The sequence below is a fragment of the Ornithorhynchus anatinus genome, chromosome 3 (genome assembly GCF_004115215.2).
Source record: "Ornithorhynchus anatinus isolate Pmale09 chromosome 3, mOrnAna1.pri.v4, whole genome shotgun sequence".
Lineage (NCBI taxonomy): Eukaryota > Metazoa > Chordata > Mammalia > Monotremata > Ornithorhynchidae > Ornithorhynchus > Ornithorhynchus anatinus.
Window position 1 is genome coordinate 77,248,754 of NC_041730.1, and position 26,873 is coordinate 77,275,626.

At 42.6% G+C, this 26,873-nt stretch overlaps 1 protein-coding gene across 3 annotated transcripts in view; it reads left to right on the forward strand.

Annotated features, from left to right (window-relative positions):
* Positions 1-26,873, forward strand: part of SPEF2 (sperm flagellar 2) — a 171,695-nt gene that overhangs the window by 93,963 nt on the left and 50,859 nt on the right. For all 3 annotated transcript variants that reach the window (XM_029060866.2, XM_029060865.2, XM_029060869.2), the window contains 9 exons: positions 3,195-3,347; positions 7,862-7,933; positions 9,266-9,399; positions 10,085-10,212; positions 10,331-10,469; positions 11,330-11,467; positions 15,187-15,338; positions 20,124-20,301; positions 22,425-22,572. In XM_029060866.2, coding sequence (XP_028916699.1) covers positions 3,195-3,347; positions 7,862-7,933; positions 9,266-9,399; positions 10,085-10,212; positions 10,331-10,469; positions 11,330-11,467; positions 15,187-15,338; positions 20,124-20,301; positions 22,425-22,572 — 1,242 coding nt within the window. The remainder of the gene's footprint in view (positions 1-3,194; positions 3,348-7,861; positions 7,934-9,265; positions 9,400-10,084; positions 10,213-10,330; positions 10,470-11,329; positions 11,468-15,186; positions 15,339-20,123; positions 20,302-22,424; positions 22,573-26,873) is intronic.

Sequence of the window (26,873 nt, forward strand, 5' to 3'; positions counted from 1 at the left end):
ATTGCTGACTAACCTAAAATGTGTAATTAAAAAAATGGATATATTTTTCTAAAAAGTTATAGGCACTTTTTTTTTTCAGAATTTAGATGGCCCCATTCAGCAACTTTGGCTTGCGTCTCAAATGTTTCCCTATTCTAAGGAAGTCCAACCTTTAATACAGAAACTTGAGTTTTCTTCAAAACATCAGTATTAAGGTTTCGTTTTCTAATTTTTATAAAATCACCTTATTAAATAAAGGAGAGGTAATTTCAGGAGAACCAAATAATGCAGAGAGTCCAGGAAATATCAGTGAGTACAGTGTCCTGGACACAGTAAGCACTCAGTGAATGCGATTGATTGACTGATTAAGAAATTTCAGATGTATCTCTGTTATTATCAAGCAACTGTCAAGCCCCTTCCTTTGGGGTGTGACCATTATGGCTTTGGAGTTTTGGCTGCAGCCTCCCATTTGCCTCCCTTGCTGTAGCTCAGGAATTCTTGATGCAGAAAAAGGGAGTCATCAGTATTTACAATATTATCATAAGAATTGAATTGTTTTCCATACTTTAGACACATAATAATAATAGGAAGAGGAAGAATTGTGGTTTTTGTTAAGTGCTTACTATGTGGCAAGCACTATACTAAGCACTGGGGTAGGTACAAAATCACCAGGTTCCTCATGGGGTTCACATTGTGAGTAGGAAGAAGAATAGATATTGAATCCTCATTTTAAAGATGAGGGAACTGAGGCCCAGAAAAATTAAATGACATCTCCACGGTCACATAGCGGCAGAGCCTGGACAAAAATCCAGGTCCTCTGACTCCCAGGCCTGTGCTTTTTCCACTTGGCCATCCTGCTTCTAAAAATATGTTCATTAAATCATATTTATGGAGGGCTTACTGTGTGCAAAGCACTGTAGTCTGCCACTCCATCACTTGTCTGCTGTGTGACCTTGGACAAGTTACTTAACTTCTCTTTGCTTCAATTACCTCATCTGTAAAATGAGGATTAATACTGTCAGCCCCATGTGTTGCCTAGTGGATAGAGTACAGGCCAGGGAGGCTGAAGGATCTGGGTTCTAATTCTGGCTCTGCCACTTTTTGGCTGTGTGACCTTGGGCAAGTCACTTCACTTTTCTGTGCCTCAGTGACCACATCTGTAAAACAGTAATTAAGACTGTGAGTACCATGTGGGACAGGGACTGTGTCCAACCTGATTATCTTGTATCTACCCCAGTGTTTAATACAGTGCCTGGCACATAGTAAATTCTTGACAAATACCATAAGAAAAAAATAATAGAAAGGCCCTGTGCTGCAGGAGGAGACTGGGTGGCTCCAGAGTGACCTGCCATCAGCCACACCCTGCTACTACCCCCAACTGCCTGGGCTGGGCAAGTTTTCCCATCACGGAGCAATGCTTTCAAAGGCCTGGTAGCGGGTGGGGTGGGAGGAAGGCGGTGGAGGGTTGGAGGCGGAGAGGGGAGGTGTTGTCTGGGTGGCTAGTGGCATAGCAGCAGCCCCAGCCCAGCCCCGAGCAGTTTCAGAGAGGTAGGGGCTGCCCCAGCCGCAGCACAACAGCACGGCACCGATGCCAACTCCAGCCTTGCAGAACATGTGGCTTGGCTGCCCCCATCCTCCAGCTGCCTCCAGGCAGAACCCCTTCCCACCAGGAGCCTCCAACTGGCTGAAGCCGTCTGCAGAAGTGGCCGTGGGGGCTCAGAGCTCAGGGACAGACTCAACTGCTCTCTAGAGCTCTGGAATCGAGCAAAGGAAGCATTTCTTTACCCACTGGCAGAAGGGGGTGAATAGCCAAGTGGCTTTTATTAGCACAGGAAATTGTACAGGCAGAAAATATCTGCAAGTTCGGAAAAAATCATGTTTAAGTTTTCGGGAAACCTTCATGCATTCCCCCTAAGCATATCATAGGCAGAGTACTGGGCTGGATGGACCAATGTCTGACCCAGTTTTAGCATCGCTCTCAAAGTCCTGACACCCTGATAGTGAGGCATCAATCCTTGCCCAGAAATAAGCTCCAGTTGGCTCTGCTCCTACTACTGAAATGATGGTCCAGTGAACAGAATGATTATTTTCACAGTATTTGTTATGTGCTTACTAAGTGCCAGGCACTTTACTAAGCAATGGAGTAGATACTGGTTAATCAGGTTGGACACAGTCCACGACCCCCATGGGGCTCACAGTCTTAACCCCCATTTTACAGTTGAAGTAACTGAGGCACAGAGATGTGAAGTGATTTGCCCAAGATCACATGGCAGACAACTGACAGAGCCGGAATTAGAATCCAAGTCCTTCTGACTCCCAGGTCCATGCTCTATCCAATAGGATGACACGCCTTCTTTTGGCCAAGAAAAAAGAGGTGGTAGGCAAAATGTTTCACTTATTTTTTGCCTCATCCCTAATTTCTATTTCCTGTGTAATGGTAGGTGGGATGAGATCCTCTCCTGAGACTGTTACCACTTCTTATACTGCCTGAGGAGTCCTAGTGAATAACTGATTGACAGATGGATCGTAGATGTCTGTGTCGCTCTTTCCTCACATTTTTTTCTTTTCCTCCTATTCATTCAATCATATTTACTGAATGGTTACTCTGTGCAGAACACTGTACTAAGCGCTTGGGAGAGTACAATGTCCCTCCCCTTCTTTCACCCAACTTCTAGTTGATTTCTGGTTTGAGACGAGGCTTAGTCAGCAAGTAAGCACAAAATTAGCAGGAAGTGACACAGTAATGGTGAAGATAATGAGCTATAGAAAAAAATCAGTAAAGAGAACATGAGTCAAAACTGACAGTTTGGCAAAGCTGACAAAAATCAGGACCAAATTGAGTTTCATTTCTTTCTCCTAAACTCTCAGTCAGTCAATCAATGCTATTGATTGAGCATTTACTGTGTGCAGAGCACCGTACCAACTGCTTGGGAAAGTACAATGCAACAGAATCAGCAGACACATCCCTTGCCCATAACAATTAATCAATCAGTGGTATTTACTGAGCACTTACTAAGCACTTGGGAGAATGCCAAACAACAGAATTGGTAGACTTGATCCCTGCCCACAATGAGTTTACAGTCTCGAAGGGAATTTGCACACATCTCTTGTTCACAGCCCTTTCAAGCTCATTTCCTGCTTGTCATGAGAACACTGACTAACAGTCTCAGCTTCCCACTTTGTGACAAAATTGTATTCTTCTCATTGATTTGAAGGTAAAAGGAAAGCAGAAAGAAAGGAATCAGAAAAAAAGGAAGAAGTTCCCATCATGGAGCTTCCAGTTGACCCTGAAGTAGAAAAAAAGAAGGAAGTTCCACCACTTAAAGAGCCTCCAAAAAAGAAAGCTGCCAAAGGGAAACCATCCAAAGGTGATTAGTGGAATGATTCTGAATCCTGCTGGTTTGTTTCTTACAAATGTCTGAAGGGGAGGGGGGAATGAAATGTAAATTACTGCTAAGCAAGTTGCATACATGCCAGAACAAAGTATTTCCACTGGGGGGGTTGTTTTTATTTGAGGGTAACTAGGGGTGGGTGTATTAAATCAGAACAAGAAAGATTGGCAACCACACCTGGTTTTCCAGCAATGTGTGCAGTGTCAGTGAACATGGATCTGAATCAGGCAAATGCATGGCATTCCAAGTTCAACCCACATTACCACTTTTTCCCCAGCTGAATTTATCGTGTTTGGTCATGGAGGCAGAGCCCCAGGTGGAATCTAACCTCACCCTCCAGAGAGATGGGCCATTTCTTCGGCTCACTGACCTCATTTGGAAATCACCCTACTGCTGGCTCCCTCCTTACAGTGTCAACTCTCAGTTGCACTGAAACCATTACATGCACGAATAGCTATGTCCTGGTTGGCTAGTTAAGGGTATCATTGCTCATCTCTCAATATGAAGAAAACACACCTTTTTTTCAATTTGGCCACTTTCTGACTAAAAATCATATGGCTAAGGCTGTTCAGAAATCTTTAAGGAGAAAGTTGTAAAATGATACAGAGATTTAAAAGTGAGTCGCCAATTTTTACAATACTAAGGTATCCTAAGAATTCATTTATTCATGATAGTCACCATATTTATAACCCAAGGCTTTATCTCGATCATACTGCTTCTAACCTGTCTAGGTTATAATTACACTATTGTAAAGATGTAATGATTATACTATTGATGCTTGGCATAGCCAGGAGATTTGTATGTCATAAATGGCTACTTATAATGGCTGTATTGTTATACTATATAAAGACGAGCATATTCTGAGAAATGAAAAATAATGATGTTGCGGTTCAGCATCTAGCTATCCTGCTGTTCACTCCACTCCCTCCCTCCCTCTCTCTGTGGCTCTCAGAACAGTGCCATGGAGAGACCGGGAAGCCAGAGTAGCCGGCCCCATACTGGCAGCAGAATCATCAACAACCCATTCCCACCATTCAGCCTACATGCAACCCCAATCCAGATAGTACTGGGTGTTCTTTCAGGGTACCCTTCCCCAGAATATGAAATGACTTCATGGGGCCAACGTCAAAGGGAAAATGGAATTCTTTCTCCCCTCAATCTTACAATCATATTGTCAGCATACTGTCCCCTCTACAGGTGAAAGAATCGGGAATAATACTAATTTTACAACCCCTACTACTGCCACTAATAACAATAATAATAATAATGGTTGTGGTATTTGTTAAGTGCTTACTGTGTACCAGGCAAAGTACTAAGCCCTGGGGTGGTTACGAGCAAATTGGGTTGGACACAGTCCCTGTCCCACATGGGGCTCACAGTCTTAATCCCTATTTTACAGATGAGGCAAATGAGGCCCAGAGAAGTGAAGTGACTTGCCCAAGGTCACCAGCAGACAAGTGGTGGAGTCAGGATTAGAATCTAGGTTCTTCGGACTCCCAGGCCCGCGCTCTAGCCTCTAGGCCATGTTGCTACGCCTTTATTAATTACTCCCTGGGGTTGTCCAGTTACTTTCTCCCTAAGTGTGTGTTACTTTCATTGGATTCCTACACTACTGACTCCACATTAATAATAATGATGGTTTTTGTTAAGCTCTTCCTATGTGCCAAGCACTGTTCTAAGTGCTGGGACAGATACAAGTTAATCAGGTTGCCCCACGTGGGGCTCACAGTCTTAATCCCCATTTTACAGATGAGGTAACTGCGGCACAGAGAAGTGAAGTGACTTACCCAGAGTCACACAGCTGACAAGTGGCAGAGGTGGGATTAGAACCCATGACCTCTGACTCCTAAACCCATGCTCTTTCCACTAAGCCACGCTGCTTCTCTAATTAATCCCACGTGCCAACACCGATGAGACCTTCAAAATATAGGTGCCTCAAGTTCAATATCTTCATTTGTCTTTACAAGAGGATATAGGGAATGAATGATATTTTAATCCCCATTTTACTGGTGGAACACCTAAGCCATGGAGGGTTATTGACTAGCCAAGTTTCACTGAGGACAAATATAGTAATTAATAATGTTGGTACTTGTTAAGCGCTTACTATGTGCCGAGCACTGTTCTAAGCGCTGGGGTAAACACAGGGGAATCAGGTTGTCCCACGTGGGGCTCGCAGTCTTAATCCCCATTTTACAGATGAGGGAACTGAGGCACAGAGAAGTTAAGTGACTTGCCCACAGTCACACAGCTGACAAGTGGCAGAGCTGGGATTCGAACTCATGAGCCCTGACTCCAAAGCCCGTGCTCTTTCCACTGCGCCACGCTGCTTCTCTAATTGTAGCAGTAGAGTAGTAATGGTATTTATTAAGCACTTACTGTATGCACAGCACTGAACCAAGCATTAGGAGAGAAAACACAGGTGGGATTTAGACATGGCCCCTATCTCTGAGGGGGGTTCAAAACAAAGCCAAATGAGCCCCCAAGAGAAACAGCCTTCCCAATGTTCAAGAAAAGAGTGTGCTGCTCTCATAAATCTTGGCAGGAATAAATCCTTAAAAATGTCTAAATTTATCTGATAAACATAAAAGATATGTTTGTTTAAAGCTTCAAAATCTTCAAAAGTACATTTTTTGACTTATCGAGACCAGGCCCAATAAAGCTATCATTTCTTCAAAGAACGACTGGGTCTATTTTTTTTATTTGAAAACTAATTTAGGCACAACTACCATCAAATCACTATGTGCACACCCGTATCCATAAGAGGCCACTCTTGCTAAGAGGAAGGAATAATTCAGTGCATGCAGACATGGTGGTGTTTTTTAGACTGAAAGACAGGCTGGCAGGAAATACGCTTCAGGAGAGTCAGTCTGTTCTGTCATCCGGAAGGGTGACTTCCACCTGATCTACTTGCCAAGAATTAGGTAACCTTCAAGGAAGCAATGAAGAGCTTTTAAGGGGAGAATTCTGATTAAACATTAAGGCAAGAATTCGCTTTTTCACAATGCAAGGTTTGCAGTTGGCTTTAGCATTTAGAATCTAGCCCAGGCCAGAAATCATGATCCAGACCCAGTCCTACCCACTTTGGTGAAACCCAGCACAGTGGCTGCCACTGCAGAGCCAGTGGCTGTAGAATGGAACCCATGGTGACTGGAAACTCACTTCCTGGAGGGGGTTTCCAAGTGCCCCACCCCAGGGTATCTGTGAAAAGAGGGATTGGATGTCTCTGCTCTAGATAGACTGTAAGCTCCTTTGGGCAGGAAACACGTCTACCAATTCTGGTGTATCATACTCTCCCAAGTACTTAGTATACCACTCTGCACACAGTAAGCTCTCAATAAGTAGCACTGATGAGAAGATCTGTGAGCCTCATTTTCTAACCCCAGGCAGGACCTACGGCAAGTAGGTTGGAAACAAGATTCAGGAATTCCTTCTGTGGCTATCGCCCTTCTGTCTATGCTGGATCCTTGTCACTGAACCATGCATTTTTCTTTACATTGCATGGAGATTACAGGGGCGGAAGGACAAGATGCCTTGTTCCTTAAAAATCAGATGAATCAATGAATCAGACTGTGAGCCCGTCATTGGGCAGGGATTGTCTCTATCTGTTGCCGAATTGTATATTCCAAGCACTTAGTACAGTGCTCTGCACATAGTAAGCACTCCATAAATACTACTGAATGAATCCCAGCTCTGCCCACTTGTCTCCTGTGTGACCTTGGGCAAGACATGTCACTTCTCTGGGCCTCAGTTACCTCAGCTGTAAAATGGGGATTAAAACTGTGAGCCCCAAGTGGGAAACAAACTGGGCCCAACCTGATTATCTTGTATCTACCACAGTGCTTAATACAGTGTCTGGCATATAGTAAGTGCTTAACATATAACATTAAAAAAATTATTCAGTGTTGTATCTGGGTTCAATTAGTAAGTGCTTAACAAATAACATTAAAAAAAACTTCCATGTTCTATCTGGGTTCATTTGGGGTTGGGAGGTATAATTCTACAGAAACAATAGCAATAATTATTGTGGTAACCCTATGTGCTGAGGACTGTACCAAGCTCTGGGATAGATACAAGATAATCAGGTCAGACAAGGTCCTTGTCCCACACAGGGCTCAAGTCTTAATAGGAGGGAGAACAGGTTTGTAATCTCATTTTCCAAATGAGGAAACTGAACCACAGAGAAGTGACTTGCCCAAGGTCACACAGAGGGCAAGTGGTGGATCTGGGATTAGAATCCAGGTCCTCTGACTCCCAGGCCTATGTTCTTTCCTTTAGGCAACACTGCTTCCAAAATAGAGCTTCTATCATCCAAGTAAATGTGTATCCAGCCTCTTTTTCTAATCTGAACTGACTAGTCAGAGAAGACGACCCCTGAGGAGTTTTATTGTTACCATGGTGTAATACTATAACAACTCCTCTGAGCTGAATAACAGTGTTCATAGTTTCTAACCTAAAAGATTTCCAATGACATCTCTGTTTTGAATTTTTAGAGGTATCCACTAATGCAGGACCCGGTAAAGATAAGAAAGGAAAGAAAACTGACACTTCACTCAAAGGAAAAGGTATATGAAATAAAGATAAGCTTTTTACATATAGTTATACATGTAGAATAGTTTTAGTTTTAACCTAGTATTTTTTCTCTGTATTAGTTTTTAAATTCTATGAGCTTCTGTTAAAAGTATTTACTGCCACCAAGTTTGCTCGCTTTCAAATGTGCATTTTAGATAACACTTCATAAATGCATAACAGTAATCTGCTTTATAAAAGGAAAAATGTACAATGAAATTTCTTTAGCCGCCAATGAAATCATGGTCATTTATTAAGCACATAGGTGAAACAGTTAGAGTTCCTAGCCCTCAAAATATCAGGTTATAGAAGGAAAACAGGGAGAGGGGCACAGGGCATACTGTCCCACAGAGATTTAGTGGTTAAAAAAATTTACCAACTCAAAATTGTAGTCATATAAAATTCAACAGTTAAAGAAAAGAGACCTAACATAGAATGAGAACCCACTGAAATTTAGTTGCGCCTACATCAAATTTAATCTTTCTTTTCGAACATCATTGAAATCAGTGCATTCGAAATGCATATTTGGCCCAAAAATGCTCCTGTAAATTAAATGTAAAAAATAGTTATCCTAGAAAAATGAGTGGCCAAGTCATCCAAGCAGCTGTTGTCTTAGCTAGTGAAAGGGAGCTCATGCAAGCAGTTGGGGAGGAGGGAGGAAGAAATCCATTTTAGATTTAAACAAATCTAGGGGTCTTATTTCAGCTCCCAAGTTGCCTCATTCATATTACTCGATTACCCCCAGCAGCCCTGGATTTAGAGGCAGTGAGGCCCAGTTTCAAAAATGAGCTAAATCAGTGTTGGGAGGTCGCTGCAGCAAACAGATCGGCCTGGTGTGCAGCAATCAGGAGAGGGCTCGCTCTCTCTTTGCACTGTTCTTCTTAAGGTTCAGGATAATAGAGGACTGTAACAGGTTTTCAGCACGATGCCCGAGAGTTAGATCAACCACACCAAGCCGACAACAGGTAAGTACTTAACTTATTAATTCAGAAGTAGGAAGAGTAGATGGCCATGCTCCAATCAGCAGAGATTGGTCTTCGAAGGAGACTGTGAGAAGAGCCACTTGTTCACTTTCCCAGAGTGAGTAGCAACTGATGTCAGACAAGGCAAAGAATGATTTCAATTGTAGTGACTTTCTATATCGCTAGCTACTTCTTGTAGGGGAAGGTAACTTAAAGAGAAATTTGTGGGCAGGTACATTTTTTTCCATGTGTTTACAGCACTGGCCTCTAATCAGAGCTCTCTCACCTCCCAGGGTTCAGGTTTATTCATCCAAAAGGGTCGGGTCAGGATTTTAGCCCAGGCTAATGTTAACCTGTATGTTTAAGGTACTCTCCAAGTTAAATCGCCGAAAAAGTCACCCACTCCCTCAGAAGTGATACCATCCCCTGTGCCCGCACCACCACCTCCAGTGAAGCCAGGGTCAGAGGAATGGGTCTACGTGGATGCACCTCTTCCTGAGGTATGGTGGTGGCTTAGAATCAAACAACAGCAAAAGCAGTTGATTTTTCTCCTCCTAGTGAAACTGGGGATATGATTTTCTCTTACTACAATAGCTTTCATTACTGATCCTTCCTTTTCTAAATTTTTTAATGGTATTTGTACTGTACCGTCCTCTACTAAGCCCTGGAACACATACAAGCTAATCAAGTAGGACCCAAACCCTGTCCCACATAGGGCTCATAGTCTGAATCCCCATTTTACAGGTGAGGTTACTGAGGCACAGAGGGGTGAAGTGACTTGCCCAAAGTTACAAAGCAGTCAAGTGGCAGAGCAGGATTTGAATCCAAGTCCTCTGACTCTCAAACCCATGCTTATTCTACTAGGCCACACTGCTTTTTTCTTTTCAAAGCAACTAAGCAATGGCCTCTACAGATGGGAGAACAGGATCCTTCACACTATGTACCCAAGCCCTGCTACAGTTCAGGGGGTTTCTCAGGACACAGGCCAGAAACAGGAGAGGACTATTCCCCAGTCCCAAATTAGGGATGGTGAAGAATGCTGGGGCAATTCTTAGATACCCTTACAACAGCTCACTGCCTCTCCTAATAGGGAAGATTGAGCTGCTCATAACAGAAATACAGACAGACCAGGAGGAAGAATTTTCATCCTAAAATCAGGATTTGTTATACCTTCATTCTTGACAGGAAATACCTATGTATTTAGTACCTTATTGGGAAGATGTAGAAAGGACATACATAAACACCATCAAAATGATCCTCAGACAGCTAAGAGATGAGCAGTATTCTATCATTTATTACCTCTCCGACATTAGGTGAGTAAAAATGACTTTCGCATATTTGTTACGTTCCTGATATTTATGCTGGAAAAGGGGGAGTGAAAAGAGTGAGATACATTGTCTTCAGCATTACAATTCTATTAATGCCCTACAGAAGAAATTTCCAGAAATTCCTGAAGCGTCCAGACCACAAGCAGGAGTTTATATCTCAGTGGCAATCTGACTATAACTCCCTTCCTGATGATCTTTGGGAGGATGAGGAAACCAAAGCTGAGCTCCACCAAAGAGTTAATGTAAGTCCGATTGATGTATCAGCCTGAGGAGACCTTAAACACTCAGTCTCCTATCTCTAACCCAAACTAGGGGCTAGTCAGATGTCTGGTGGCCTGGTGCCTGAGGGTGTAGTTCTGCACTGAAAGCAGTATGCAGTCTGGCTCATCCCTTCAGTCTGGCTCATCCCTTCACCTCCAACCTGAGCTTCATTGGGAGGGGATATAGAAATAAATCAAAAATAAATAAATAAATCCTCCACCTCCCTCAGAGTAGCCCCTTATCTAGTTCTGGGGCTGAATGAAAGTCCAAGGAAGGATGGTGGATAGGTTGATTTGTGAAATTTCAAAAAAATTTCAGGGAAATGGAACTTGGGGGCTTCCATAATGTTACCAGCGAGAAAGTCAGAGAGCAAAATAGAAACACGTAGGTGAGCCACTGCTTTCTGGCTTTCCATTTTGAAAAAAAGGTTTTAATTTATATCACACCTGACAAATTTTCCACTGCAAAAATGCACAGGGAGCATTCCAGCCCCTCGGCTGGTGGAATTTTCAGAAATAGGAGAGAGAGTGATTCAGGATACTTCCTGTATCACACTTTCCAATATATCCTGTGTTCTGTGTCCTTAGCTGGTTTACCGAAGGTGGAGGGAGAGCTGCATTGCCCTTCACTAAACTTAAACCTGAGGACCACAACCCTGGAAGAACATCCTTTCCCCTCTCACGGGTTCACCTTCCCTGCATACCATTTCCAAGTCAGATCAGACTCAGAAGGGATCATTTAGAGACTTTTGGGAGTAGAAAAAATTCCCTGCCACATGGATGTTTTTGAGAATAAATAACTCATATAGTCTGTGAAACTGTGGAGTTTTCTTGGTGTTTAGGATCTGAGAGACCGCCTTTGGGATATCTCCGATACCCGGAAAGAAGAAGCCGAGCAAGAACGCAGTGATATCATTAATGAGAGCTGGTTACAGGATCATATTGGAATCCTAATAAACCATTTCTTCTCACTGATGCAGGTAGGGCAGTCCCACAGAGGACCCATTTATTTAATTCAAGTACATTCCCTCTACAACCATTTCCCTCATGTAACCACTAATCTATGGACATTCTCTTCATTTAAAGAATAAATATGAATAGCCTTTCTGTGCAGTCATCCTACTAGCCAGACAAGTGAACTTAGAGGATTCTCTTCAGTTAGCAGAAACCATAAGCGGAACATGACATTTTCCCTTAATGGCCGTTCTCCAAACTGTAGGTGGCCTGGAGATGTGGGAAGGGGTGACAAGTGGAGCCTGGAACAGTGTCGTGTCTCTTCACCCTGTCATGCAGCTCACCAAAAGGTGTGCCACAAAGCCCAAGCATCCTCCATGCCTTGCCAAGATCTCCCACCTTGAGCTAGTTCACTGCAGCCTGGAGCTAGGATTTGGTTTACGAAACAGACGGAGAGTTTGATTCATGAGCCAAGTGCAAAGCCCAACTACAAATCAGCTGCAGCTGCTGGCCAAAATGGTGTAGATGGTTAAATCCCAAACATCAGTTGACCTCATTAAATTTGTTACGCCATTATTATTCTATTTGCCATCAGTAATATTCTTCCAAAAAAGCTAAAGGAAAAAGAATGCTCACAATTTCTACCCTAGCCTGCACCCGAGCTGGACTGTAGACTGTAAACTTCCAGGGACATGTAGAGCAATGCTGTCATATTGTAATCTCCCAAGTGCTTAATACAATGCCCTGCACACAGTAAGCACTCAATAAATATGATTGATTGATTGAGCTGGTAATTCTGAAGCTTTCCCTATTTCTGAAAGTTTGTAGATTTTTCTTCTAAAATTGAAAAAAGAAATCTATCTTTTTATTTCTTAATCAGTAGCAAAGATCATTGGCTGGCTTTATAGAAAAAGATTTTTATGCACCTTATTGTGAATGTGGTTTTGTGCCTGTTCCCATGAATCTACAGTTGTGTCAGTTGGGGACTCCTTTTCTCTTCTCTGGTCTAATAAATCAAAGCCTGACAGGTGCTAATGCATGTTGCTAAGATTTGAGATAAGTAGATATTTTAAAACTTACAATTCATCTTTCGTTCCTTTGGAAGAAAGAGAAAGTTACCCATAGAGTAATTCTTTTCTTAGTTGTTTATTCCATGCATATTCAATTACAAAAAGCAAAAGGACTTCCCATATTTATTATCCAATGGGATTCATTCAAATGGGCCAGTAAAGTGAAGTCTCTTTGTGAATGGTAATTTTACCTTGTAATTGTCAGCTTCCAAAACCAAGAACTGAAGGACTTGCATGAATGAAAATGAACTAAACTTTTTTTGCCTTCCTGGAGAGATTACTGCTAACTGCTGAAAATGCAGTGCTGATGCAAAACTTCTCAGGAGAACCATCTTACCTGAGAGAGCTTTGAGAGAGTTTACAGTCTCATTGTAGGCAAGGGAATGTGTCTAGCAATGCTGTTGTATTTTGCTTTCCAAGTGCTTAGTACAGTGCTTACACAAAGTAAGCGCTCAATAAATACAATTGATTGAGAGATTTGACTTACATCTTTGCATATCACAAAACCAACTTATTGAAATGTTCATTGAGAATTCAAAGAGTTATCCTTTATATGAAATCTTTCTGGACCGGTATATGTGGTTTTTTTTCATTGAAAAAGAAGCCATATAACTATTAGCAAGCACTGAATTTTTGAGGTTCAACAGAGTGAACTGCACAATAATTGTGTGGCATTGGCTTAGTAGCTATTAATAAAAATCCCTGTAAGGATTTAATGTGGTCTTGATAAATCATTTTTTTATTTCAACGATCTGATTAAACTAAATCTGATAGTAATGGCTTATGGTTATTGACTGAAAACCATAGGTGCTTGGGGTGTAATTGAATGGACTGTATTTGACGAGGATCAGGAGCTTCCACCTCTCAGACCTGAAATATTTAAGCAACACATCAATGAGAAATGGTAATTGCAGAATAATAATCCTAGTGGTCATTGTCTTCTCCATTTTGACACTTCATTTGTTGTCACTCAATCAGTGCTATTTATTCTACCCCTATCCTCTGTGCTACTTAAGGTGTGAGTCACATGAGGGACAGGGACTGTGTCTGTCTGACCTGATTATCCTGTATCTTCTCTTACTTTGTACATAGTAAGCACTTACTGAATGCCAAAATGATTAGAAATTATTATTTATTGAGTGCTTACTGTGTGCACAACTCTGTACTGAGTACTTGGAAGAGTATAATAAAGTAAAATGACCACCCCTGCCCCTAAAGAACTTACAGTCCAGCAGGGAGACATATTAAAATAAGTTAGAGATAGGAGAAGCAACCTTATTAAAAATATGTAGGAGTTGGGAATGGCCTTCTCCCCTATGCTTCCAGCGCAGCACATAACCACGAAGGAATCAAGCCCATCTTCTGAATTCAAAACCTCCTAATTCCAACATCGCTAAAATCAAAAAGAGCACCAAATGCACAAACAGCCTTCTTGGGCAGGCGCATGGTAAAATGACTGATCACTTGGGGATAGGAGGGTCAGAAGGAGGATTTTGGATGAGAGGTGAAGAACTGTGTCTTTGCCAATGTCATCTTGAGATGGGAGCAAAACATCTAGCCAGTAATAATAATGATAACGATGGCATTTGTTAAGCGCTTATTATATGCCAAGCACTGTTCTAAGCACTGGGGTAGATCCAAGTTGATCAGGTTGTCCCACATGGGGCTCACAGTTCTAATCCCCATTTTACAAATGAGGTAATTAAGGCAAAGATTAAGCAAAGTGACTTGACCAAGGTCACATGACAGACAAGTGGTGGAGCCGGATTAGAACCCATATCCTCTGACTCCAAAGCCCCTGCTCTTGCCAGTAGGCCATGCTGGTGAACTACAGCCAGAATTGAATAGTCGCCCAGTTATCTCAACCCAAAGACATTTGCAAAAGTGAAACTATGAGACCAAATGAGATGCAAAAGGAAGTAGAGAGTGCAGTACAACAGAACTAGCAGATACATTCCCTGCCCACGACAAGCTTACAGACTGCAGATGAAGGTAAAAAAGAGTACAGGGACCTGAACAAAGCCCAGGGCAAAATCCCCTGCCTTGAATCAGCTTAACATATTGTTTTTGAGTCCCACGACTGTGAATTGCCAAAAAAAGAATTACTAGCAAATCTCCCAAAAGTAACTCACCAGTACTGAAGATTGTATAAAAGCATAAGAGCACGTAAGCCCTCTATTAATGCTCCTTGCTGTCTCTAAGGGGCACATACCAGGTATCACACTCAGCAACCTTGCTCTACAAATGGGAAACAATCCCTTCTCACCCCTCCAACCCTGTTATTAAGTTTCTTGGGCATCCCATCTGTAGACATAAAACAACTCATCCGGAGGGGACAAAATAAGGCTCAAAAATTGTCATTATCAATACAAACCTAGAACAGAATTATATAATTCCTAGTGTTCAGAGAGATTCGGGAGTGAAAAAATAAAGTTCTTTTAAGGTTCTCTAAGGTTCTTAATGTTCTCTGTGCCTCAGTTACTCAGCTATAAAATGGAAGTTAAGACTGTGAGTCTCATGTGGGACAGAGACTATGTCCAACCTGATTAGTTTGTATCTTAACTCGATCTCTCAACAGTGCCTGGCCACAGTAAAAGCTTAACAAATACCATTAAAAAAAAGGTTTTATCTTGTTCTCTTTTCTTTGGAGACAAGCTTCTTACTTATTTTTCAAGGTGGAAGTAGATCGCTTCCAAGATACAAAGAGACTGCTTCAAGACTACTACAAGGGAATGGAAGGCAAAATCCCATCAGAAGAGAGTAAGAAATTTACTCGCATTCCATTGCTAGATCTTTTTGGAGGAGAAAAGTCTGGGAAATCAAAAAGGTAAATATAAAATGGTGAATTTTACAGTTAAATAAAATGCTTACAAAATGCCTTAGTTACAAATTTGAAGTCAGTAATGCTATATTTATCTTTATAGGAGAAACTCCAAGCACTTTATAATTGGTATCTGATTGTCCCTACCAAGCAAAAGGCCAGATCGTCTGGAACACTAGTCCTAGGTTTCAAACCAGTATCTCCTCAAGTTAATATGCAAAAGTGCCACCCCTCAGAGGCAACAGATAAACTTAACAAGGTTTCTTTAAAATTATCCCTTCAGCATCACCGCTTCTTCTCATGTCCCAACACAATCAATCCATCAACCAATCAGTAGTATTCATTAAATGCCAACTGTGTGCAGAGCACTGTAATAAGCACTTGGGAGACTTAGACTGTGATTGTCAAGTGGGACAAGGACTGTGTCTGACCTGATTAATTTGTATCAACCCTAGCGCTTAGAATAGTGCTTGACACATACACTTAACAAGTACCATTGTAACAGTATAATAACTGGGCAAACCCTGCCCACGTGGAGCTTACAATCTAATGGGAGAGACAGTCGTGAAATAATCTGTAAATAGAGGAAAAAGTGGATAATTGGCAGATTATTTAGAACAATAGTCAAATGTGCAACTAAAAGATGGGGAGGGTTGTGGCCTGGCAGATTGGAAAAAGGATGGAGTTCTAAGCAGGAGGAAGGGAGTGATTCAGGGCTTGAAGATGGAAGAGTCAAGAAGTAGGTAAAGAGAGAAATTGAGTTTAAGATTAAGCAATCAACAAATAGTGTTTACTGAGTGACAACTGTGTGCAGAGTACTGTACATTTCATACAATAGAGGTGGGGATGCAATCGCTGCCCAGAAGGAACTGAAAATCTACAGGGGGGATAGAAACCGCAAAGGGGAGTATAGTGAGAGAAAAGAGTGAGAAAGGTAAGAGGGAGAGGGCTGACAGAATGCATGAAAGTCAATTTTCAGGGGTTTCTGTTTGATTTCCCTTTCCTCTCCCCTCTAGACTATAAATTCATTAGGGGCAGGGAACTTGTCCACTAATTCCTTTGTATTGTCCTCTCCCAAGTGCTTAGTACAGTGCTCTGCACATAATAAGTGCTAAATAAAAACCAATGATTGATTGACTGATTCAAAGATTAATAAGTAGCTATTAGAAGCAGCTTGGTCTAGTGGAAATGGCACAGGGCTGGGAGTCAGGGAACCTGGGTTCCAATCCCAGCTCTACAGCATGCCAGCTGTGTAACCTTGGAAAAAATCACTTAATTTCTCTGTGCCTCAGGTTCCTGACTTGTAAAATAAGGAATTCAGTATCTTTTCTCCCTCCAGTTTAGGCTGCAAACCCCAGGTGGGATGGAGACTTGGTCTGATTTGATTATCCTGTATCTATCCCAGTGTTTAGTTCAGTGCTTTTTTTAAAAGGTATTTATTAACTACTTACTATATGCAAACACTGTTCTAGCTCTGGGCTGGATAAAAGTTAATCAGGTTGGAACACAGTCCCTGTCCCACTTGGGGATCACAGTCTAAATAGGAGAGAGTAGAATTTAAGCCTCATTTTACAGATGAGGAAACTGAAGCAATGAGAAGTTAAATTAGAGAGGCAGCATGGCTTAGTGGAAAGAACCCGGGCTTGGGAGTCAGAGGTTGTGGGTTCTAATCCTGGCTCCACCATTTATCAGTTGTGCTTCTGATACCTCATCTGTAAAATGGGGATTAAGACTGGGAGCGCCACTTGAGACAACTGATTACCTTGTGTCTACCCCCAGAGCTTAGAACGGTGCTTGGCACATAGTATGCACTTAATACCATCATTATTATTATTAAGTGACTTGCCCAAGGTCACAGCAGTTAAGTGGCAGAACTGGGATTAGAGCCCAGGTCCTGACTCTCAAGCCTGTGTTCTTTCTACTATATATACCACCCTACTCCTCATGGTCAGTGCATGGTAAGTGCTTAAAACATACCACAGTTATTATTATGAGATGCTTTTGAGTGGTCAAGTGGTAGTAATAGCATTTATTAAATGCTCACTGTTTGCAGAACACTGGACTAAGTGCTGGGAGAGGATACACATGTGGAAATAAAACAGAGTCCCTGGCCTTCAAGGGACTCACTATCTGAAGATAAGTGCAGAACGACATTTTAGAAAAATGATCTAAGCAATTGTGTGAGTCACAGCTTGGAGGTGGGAGAGACTGGAGGAAGTTACAATGGTCCAGCCAGTATAGGACAAGAAACTGGACCAGTACCTGGACATAAGCTCTTATTTATAGGAGGGAGGTAGACGAATATTTTCCTCCAGACAATCCCAATCCATTCACCAGATATATATGCTTGATCATTTAGTGCCAATACCTAGAAAGAGAGTGTAGGAAAAAAAGTTAAATTCAAATTCTTGAATAATTTTGTGAGGTTTTTTGGTGCTTTCTAGTTTAGCCACAAGTAAGCAAGAACCTAGATGCAAGAGGGAGGGTGAGGGTGAGAGAGAGGACACATATGCCCCAGCCAATCCTCTCTCGAATTTAAAAGTTCTCCTGACACTTCATTGGCCAAGTTCCTCCTAGGCTCCTGTTGGCCAGACCCACCTCATCCGGAAGGTTCCAATGTCCTGGAGAATTCTAGGAAGTAGAGTCATTCAGAATCCTGGGAAATGGAGCTCCCAGGAAGATGAAGTTTACAAAAATAGGTCTCCTTCTCCTCCTTCTTTCTCTCTTGGCCCAGTTCTTCTTAAATATTTACACAACGGAGACCCTGCCAAAGCTGTGATGGTTTAAAGTCACGTGGGCCACTCCCAGACCCCATTACCAACAAACCATTGATTCTGAGGCCAGATAACTCAGCTAAGGCTCGAGCCAGCAGAGATTCTGGGGCAAGTATTACAGGGTGGAGTTTGCCAACAAAGTTTGCCCCAGACTTCACCTGCACTGGTGCATCTATGACAGTCACATCGAGATTAGCGCTCCCATACTCAATTGCTGCAGAACAATTACCTTGAGGGGGTTGCAAAAGCTCAATCATTGGATGCCAGTCCTGAAACTTAGATCAAATCTGACATCAGAGAAAATTCATTCATTCATTCAATAGTATTTATTGAGCGCTTACTATGTGCAGAGCACTGTACTAAGCGCTTGGGATGAACAAGTCGGCAACAGATAGAGATGGTCCCTGCCATTTGACGGGCTTACAGTCTAATCTTTCTTACAGAAAATGCAATACAGCTTCCAAAAGAAACTGACTTTCTGCTAGAGAAGGACCTGGGAGATGAGGTGGCCATCCCAGTTAAAAATGGTTTCTCCTGCTCTCATTATGTGTTGTTGTATAATTAGTCCACCTCCTTATGAACTCCATTAACAGGTGATATTGGTGGTCAGAGCCAAGTTGGGAAAATCAATGGTTGCCCCAAAAGTGCATCGGACTGGAAATGCCTTGAGCACTTCCTTCGCTGAATGGGACCCTAGGATCTGAAAGGATTAATGCAGGTTACCAAAAGAACAGATTGCAGTCAAAAGAAGAAGCTGAAGCTTTGGAGAAATCAAATTCAATTGCATTGAGCTCCTTATCCCCACCCCGATGTCCACAGAGCAAAGACACTCTTGCATAGAGGAGGGGGGAGAATGTCTTTCTGCTACTTACCAGGCTGGAACTCAGATTTACCCAGTACCTAGATCTTATCTATCTCACCACCACCAACCCCTTGCCCACGTCCTGCCATTGGCCTAGAACACCCTCCCTCCTCATATCCAATGGACAATTAATCTCTCTGTATTGAGGGCACGTCTCCTCCAAGAGGTCTTCCCTGAATAAGCCTTCCTTTCCTCTTCTCCCACTCCCTTCTGCATTGCCCTGACTTCCTTCCTTTATTCATCTGACCTCCCAGCCTCACAGCACTTATACAGATATCCATAATTTATTAATCTATATTGATGTCTGTCTTCCCCTCTAGCCCGTAAAGTCATTTTGGGCAGGGATTGTGCCTATTATTATGTTGTAATAATAATAATGTTGGCATTTGTTAAGTTCTTACTATGTGCCAAGCACTGTTCTAAGCACTGGGGGAGATACAAGATAATCAGGTTGTCCCAGGTGGGGCTCACAATCTTCATGCCCATTTTACAGATGAGGTAACTGAGGCACAGAGAAGTTAAGTGATTTGCCCAAGGTCACACAGATGACAAGTGGCAGAGTAGGGATTAGAACCCCTGACCTCTGGCTCCCAAGCCCGTGCTCTTTCCACTAAGCCATGCTGCTTCTCTAAGCACTCAATACAGTGCTCTGCACACAGTAAGTGCTCAATAAATATGATTGACTGACTGAACCAGCAATTCTGAGCCAAGAGGTAATCGCATATCCTGTAGGTATGATTGAGGACAACCTGGCCTCAGGGTGGTCTGCCAGCTGTGACTTATTCAGCTATTTCTGAGCTTTCAGGCACATCTGTTTAAAATCCATCAGATGCTTCGATGCCAGTAAAGGTGGGGTTAACCAGTTCTCAGGGAATGCATCAAACTCAGGGCAGACCTGGTGATGGACTGGGGTAGGGGGTGTTTTCTCTTGTCCATCATTCCTAAGGTCTTTTACCTCATTGTCACATTTAGGGTCAAAGCTTTTGCTTAGCTTCCATTAGCACAGTGTAAGTAAAATCCCCTGGAAGAACCAAGTATATCTTCAGGGGTTAAATTTATCTTGTTTGAATTAGATGTATAATTAGCAAGTTAAACAAAATAAAGTTAAAATCACAACCCCAGTTTTGAAAATGAAGTTGTTGTTTTTTCCTTAAGGATCCCTCTAGTTGCACGCAGAGATACTTCTCCAGAAGGAAATGCATCCAAACTAAAAAGCAAACCACTGAAAGGCAAGGAAGAACACTCATTTGAAAACCTGGTGTTGAACTATGAGGTGGATGAGAAGACTATAATAGATACTTGGCAAAATGCAGTTGCAGCAATATCCAGTATGGTATGAACTTACCTTTGATTTGTGATACTCTTGATCATTTGTTGTTATACCCCGCAAGTAACAGAAGCAGATTTGCTATTTGCCCCCTAGATTTTTTATTTTTCCAGTGAGGAAAGGTAAAATAAAAACATACCTAGGACCAAAGTGGGGAAATCTCTAAGGAGATAATTCTTCAATGAAAGGATTTACTCTCAGGAAAAGAGCCAAAGAAATTATCTTTCCACCCTGAACAGAGGGAGGGGAGATGGGAGAGAGAAAAAGCCACAACGACAATGAGGTTGGAGGGTAGGCATGGCTGAAAACTCCTTAGGAACCGAGGCTGAGTCTCTCTGTTCCTGTTTCCTCGAAATACCTAGACCATGTTATTTACCCTGTGGTTCCTAACAAATACGTTTGGCTTGATAATCTCTGTTAGGGGTTGGGGAGAAGAAGGAGGTTGGTAATCTCTTTTTGTCTCTTTCACCCTCTGTCTTCTACTTGCTTCTCTTTTACAAATAGCTGACCTTATTTAGGTTTTCTTTTCCTTAAGAAATTTAATTTAGAGTTTGACCTGAAATTGCCAAGCAGAGATAACACTAAAAGAATTAAAGGGAATTGGTGGACACTGGGAAAGATATATGGTTCTGCTCTGTTCACAATCAGCACCAGTTCCCACATTCACTAGGGAACTGAACTGCAACTGGAATCCTGCCAACTCAGGTTGGCAGCAAGATGGAGAGACCAGGTTCCCATGCCAGGATTCCCCCTCTATTGGGTGACTTATGAGAGCAAAGGGGTGCTCAGGTGCCACTGGAAGCAGAAACTGGAACCTCAACTGTAACAGCCCCAGATTGGACAAACTTATTCTTGTCTAATTGTGACAGGAAACCAGTGCCAATTTTGATCAACGCTGTCAAAATCACAGTAATTTTAACACATGCTACTATATAGCAATTTCATCAGGAACCACATATTCAGGATAGTATCTTGATTTTCTTCAAGAAAACCTTCCTTGCATTAACCAGAGGGAAATCAGTAAATCAGAAGTTATTCTAATATTGCCCTAGTTTTGTTGTTGTTGTTTTTTAAAAGAGTGCTTTCTCCAAATTTACCAGGTATATCATTAGGTATATTGCTTTTTTATTTTAATTTTTAAGGTACCAAGAGTCCTTAGGGCAAGCACCACAGAAAACGAAGATGATAATAATCATTATTATCATCATCACCAAGATGTTTACAAAGCAGAAATACCAAATTTAAAACTAAATTGCTAGCTTGTTATTCTTTGAAAGATGAAAGATTGAAAGACGAATTGCTCACAAGCTCTGAAAGGAATACTGAAAAGGCCCCTTTAAGCTTTACCAAGAATTTGAAAGTACGGAATGTAGAATAAAATCTATTTCTAACAAAAATGCATTTGCTGCACTCGCTCATTTCACGCAGCCCTCCCTTGACCCTCTGCTGAGAAGGAAGTGGCTACACTTGAATCTGCAAAATACAGTTTTTGAAAGAGAAGCTCAATTGCTTGCCCCAGACATATTTCCGTGGCTCCCTTTCACCCTTTCTTTGTCCATTGTTTAGTCCATTTCATTTAGATTAAGAAACCCTCTCCAAGAACAGTGTCCTTTGCATGGGCTAAAGGTCAATCTCCCTGTTGTTTCTCATTCCTAAGAGGCTATACATGCACAAAGCAACCACTCACAGTTTCCCTATAGAGGTCTTTTGATCAAGAGGTCTTTAGACTGTGAGCTCGTTGTTGGGCAGGGATTGTCTCTATCTGTTGCCGAATTGTACATTCCAAGCACTTAGTACAGTGCTCTACACACAGTAAGCTAAGCGCTCAATAAATACAATTGAATGAACGAATGAATGAATGAATAGAGATCTTTTGGATAGGAAGTCTGCAGAACCTGTTGAAAGCCTTTGAACACATTATTTTAGGCTGGCACATGTGCTGCTTCTCTCCTCCCTTGGAGAGGCCTCAATTCCATCTGGTGATTACTGCCTTAAACATAGAATTCCTTGGAGGAGAACACCAAACAGAATTGCTAGAGCAAGATGCCTCCCCAGCTACCTTTATGTGTCCAGTGGGCTGCAAACCTCATGAATACTGAATGTACTAAGCTCTCGCTATTCTTCTCGAGGTGGCTGCTGAGATCCAGCTGAGGGATATAGAGGATGAAAAGGAAAACCAGCAAACTGAATCCAAAGAAAAATCCTCTCAGGCTGTGGGAACTAAAAGTCCGGGGAAGGATGCCAAGAAAAAGACTAATGCACCCAACAAAAAGAAAGGTATTTGGTATAGATGACTGTAGGCTGCTAAACAAGTAACCTGGACTCAAAGTCTCTCCCTGGAAATTGGTGGTTAGGGAGGACCAGGAACTCAAGCTTCTTGGGTTCTGTTGAGTGCGGTCAAATGAACAAGAGGCTGATCTGCCCTCAACAATCCCCTCAAACCTCAAAAGAGTCCACCCGTCCCTAGTCCCCTCTTGCCTGGAAGGAGTCCATCTGTCCCCATAAGAACCTAAGTACCCCGCCAGGCACTCGGGGGAAATTGGAACCTCTTGATGAACACGTCAGACCCTCAGGGTGACTTCCTCCTGTCTGAGTATCAGTCAATCAGTCAATCAAACAATGAATTGCATTGTACTTTCCAAGTGCTTAGTACAGTGCTATGCACAAAGTAAGCACTCAATAAAAATGATTGAATGAGTTTGTTGAGCACTTACAGTATGCAGAGCACTTTACTCAGGGCTTGTGCAATATTACTAAGTACAATATTACAGAGTTGATAGACATGTTCCCTGCCCACAATGAGCTTACAGACTAGAGGGGGAGACAGACATTAGTATAAATAAGTAAATTATGGCCATGGACAAAAATGCTGTAGGGATGGGGGAGGGATGATTAGAGGGTGCATATAATAATAAATAAAACTGTGGTATTTGTTAAGCACTTACTATGTGCCAGGCACTATACTAAGAGCTGGAGTGGATACAAGCAAATCAGGTTGGACACAGTTCCTGTCCCATGTGGGGCTACACAGTCTCAATCCCCGTTTTATAGATGAGGTAACTGGGGCATAGAAAGTGAAGTAAGTTGCCCAAGATCACACAGCAGACACGTGGTAGAGCCGGGATTGAAACCCATGACCTTCTGAATCCTAGGCCCGTGCTCTATCCGCTCTACCATGTTGTTAACCCAAGTGCGAGAAGATTGTCCTCTTCTGCCTTGCTGGAATGGGGAGGAGGACAAAGGAGTGAGGAACAGAGGAAAGACAAGGGATGGAGAGAGTAAGGGCTTTTGCTAGGGACCCTCCATTTGATTCCAGAGAGGTTCCAGGAATAGAAATATCATAGCAGTGCTTCTTTACCTCCTCAGTCTCTCCTGAGTCTGATTTGTAGTAGCCTCCCAGGTGGCCTCTTTATCTTCACTGGCCATTGGCTTGTTGTTTCCTTGGGCTCCTCTCCTGAATTTCTTCCCCTAACCTGGTTCCTTTCTCACTTTTTTCCCTTTAGAGCAGCAATAAACCTTGAAGAGAATTTTGAGGATAATTAAATGTAATTGAGTTTTAATGAAGTTAAAAATGGAAATGTTCAAAAAAAGTATTACTCTTCACCATGCCTAATTTCCTCATGCATTTATAGACAGATCCCTGAGAATTTATTACATCAAAGCTATTTCTGACAATACCTTTAAAGCGTTGCCAGAAGATTCTTTACATTGTTATGTTTATTATGATATGTGTTAAGTGCTTTCTATATGTCAATCACTGTTCTAAGCACTTGGGTAGATACAAACTAATCCAGTTGGATACACTGTTCCACATGGGGCTCACAGTCTAGGTAGGAGGGAAAACAGATATCGAATCCCCATTTTACAGTGGAAGAAGTTGAGACGCAGAGAAATTAAGTGATTTGCCTGAGGTCTCACAGCAAGAGGTTAGCAGACGTGGAATTTGAATCCAATTCCTCTGACTCCCATGCTCTTTCCACTAGCCCATGCTGCTTTTGATGAGTATTTAACATTTATCAGTAAATCTATCTTAAAAATAGTCAAAGGCCACCTTGCAGGTTTGTACCCACAAAGCTCAGACTCAGACAAGCTCAGTATCTGTTAAGCACTTACTATGTGCCAGGCGCTTTACTAAGCGCTGGGGTGGGTACAAGAAAATCAGATTGGACACAGTCCCTGCCCCATATGAGGCTCAAAGACTGAATCCCCATTTTACAGATGAGGTAACTAACGCACAGAGAAGTGCAGTGACTTACCATAGGTCACACAACAGACAAGTGACAGAGCAAAGATTAGAACCCATGACCTTCGGACTCCCGGACCCATGCTCTATCTATTACACCTTGCGGCTACCATTATAGTTAATAGCCTCAGCCCTTTGGGCACATGGCAGATTTAAGAATATTTCCTGTTGCTTTAATTAGGACAACCCAAGTCAAACTCTAACGTTTATATAATCAGGCCACGTCCCCATTTGTGGGCTTCTCTCTGGAGCAGATGCAGGGCTTCAGAACCCAAATGTCTACAGCATTCTGAGAAACAGCATGGTGTAGTGGATCGAGCACAGGCTTGGGAGTCAAAACATAATGGGTTCTAATCCCAGATCTGCCATTCGTCTGCTGTGTGACCTTAGGCAAGACATGTCACTTCTCTGTGCCTCAAGTATTTCATCTATAAAATGGAGACTGAGACCATGAGCCCTACATGGGACAGAAACTTGTATATTCCTCAGCACTTAGTACATTCATTCATTCATTCATTCAATAGTATTTATTGAGCGCTTACTATGTGCAGAGCACTGTACTAAGCGCTTGGGATGAACAAGTCGGCAACAGATAGAGACAGTCCCTGCCGTTTGACGGGCTTACAGTCTAATCGGGGGAGACGGACAGACAAGAACAATGGCAATAAATAGAGTCAAGGGGAAGAACATCTCGTAAAAACAATGGCAACTAAATAGAATCAAGGCGATGTACAATTCATTAACAAAATAAATAGGGTAACGAAAATATATACAGTTGAGCGGATGAGTACAGTGCTGTGGGGATGGGAAGGGAGAGGTGGAGGAGCAGAGGGAAAAGGGGAAAAAGAGGGTTTAGCTGTGGAGAGGTAAAGGGGGGATGGCAGAGGGAGTAGAGGGAGAAGAGGAGCTTAGTCTGGGAACGCCTCTTGGAGGAGGTGAGTTTTAAGTAGGGTTTTGAAGAGGGAAAGAGAATCAGTTTGGCGGAGGTGAGGAGGGAGGGCGTTCCAGGACCGCGGGAGGACGTGACCCAGGGGTCGACGGCGGGATAGGCGAGACCGAGGGATGGCGAGGAGGTGGGCGGCAGAGGAGCGGAGCGTGCGGGGTGGGCGGTAGAAAGAGAGAAGGGAGGAGAGGTAGGAAGGGGCAAGGTGATGGAGAGCCTTGAAGCCTAGAGTGAGGAGTTTTTGTTTGGAGCGGAGGTTGATAGGCAACCACTGGAGTTGTTTAAGAAGGGGAGTGACATGCCCAGATCGTTTCTGCAGGAAGATGAGCCGGGCAGCGGAGTGAAGAATAGACCGGAGCGGGGCGAGAGAGGAGGAAGGGAGGTCAGAGAGAAGGCTGACACAGTAGCCGGGATATAACGAGAGCCTGTAACAGTAAGGTAGCCGTTTGGGTGGAGAGGAAAGGGCGGATCTTGGCGATATTGTAGAGGTGAAACCGGCAGGTCTTGGTAACGGATAGGATGTGTGGGGTGAACAAGAGAGACGAGTCAAGGATGACACCGAGATTGCGGGCCTGAGAGACGGGAAGGATGGTCGTGCCATCAACGGTGATAGAGACGTCTGGGAGAGGACTGGGTTTGGGAGGGAAGATGAGGAGCTCAGTCTTGCTCACGTTGAGTTTTGGTGGCGGGCCGACCTCCAGGTGGAGACGTCCTGGAGGCAGGAGGAGATGCGAGCCTGAAGGGAGAGGGAGAGGACAGGGGCGGAGATGTAGATCTGCGTGTCATCTGCGTAGAGATGGTAGTCAAAGCCGTGAGAGCCTGACACATAGTACAGTGCCTGACACATAGTAAGTGCTTAACAAATACCATAATTATTATTATTATGGCATTGCTTAACTTATAAAGAAAGAAGGGCCAGGGCTCACACAATTGTAAGCTTCTTGAGGGTAGAGGTGGTGTCTACCAAATCTCTTGTACTCTCTCCCAAGAGCTGTTCAGACTGTTAGCCCATTGTTGGGCAGGGATTGCCTCTATCTGTTGCCGAATTATATATTCCAAGTGCTTAGTACAGTGCTCTGCATTCAGTAAGCTCTCAATAAATACAGTTGAATGAATATTACCGTGTTCTGCACACTGAGTTCTCAATGAATACCACTCATTATGTAATTTAATATTTTGAATTTACAATACCTTTCACTATGTGATATATTGTAATTGTAATATTACCATTACTGCAGAGTCCATAAGAAAAACTTTGTTTGAAAGAGCAACCTATTATTCATTCATTCATATTTAATAATAATAATAATAATAATAATGTTGGTATTTGTTAAGCGCTTACTATGTGCCGAGCACTGTTCTAAGCGCTGGGGTAGACATAGGGGAATCAGG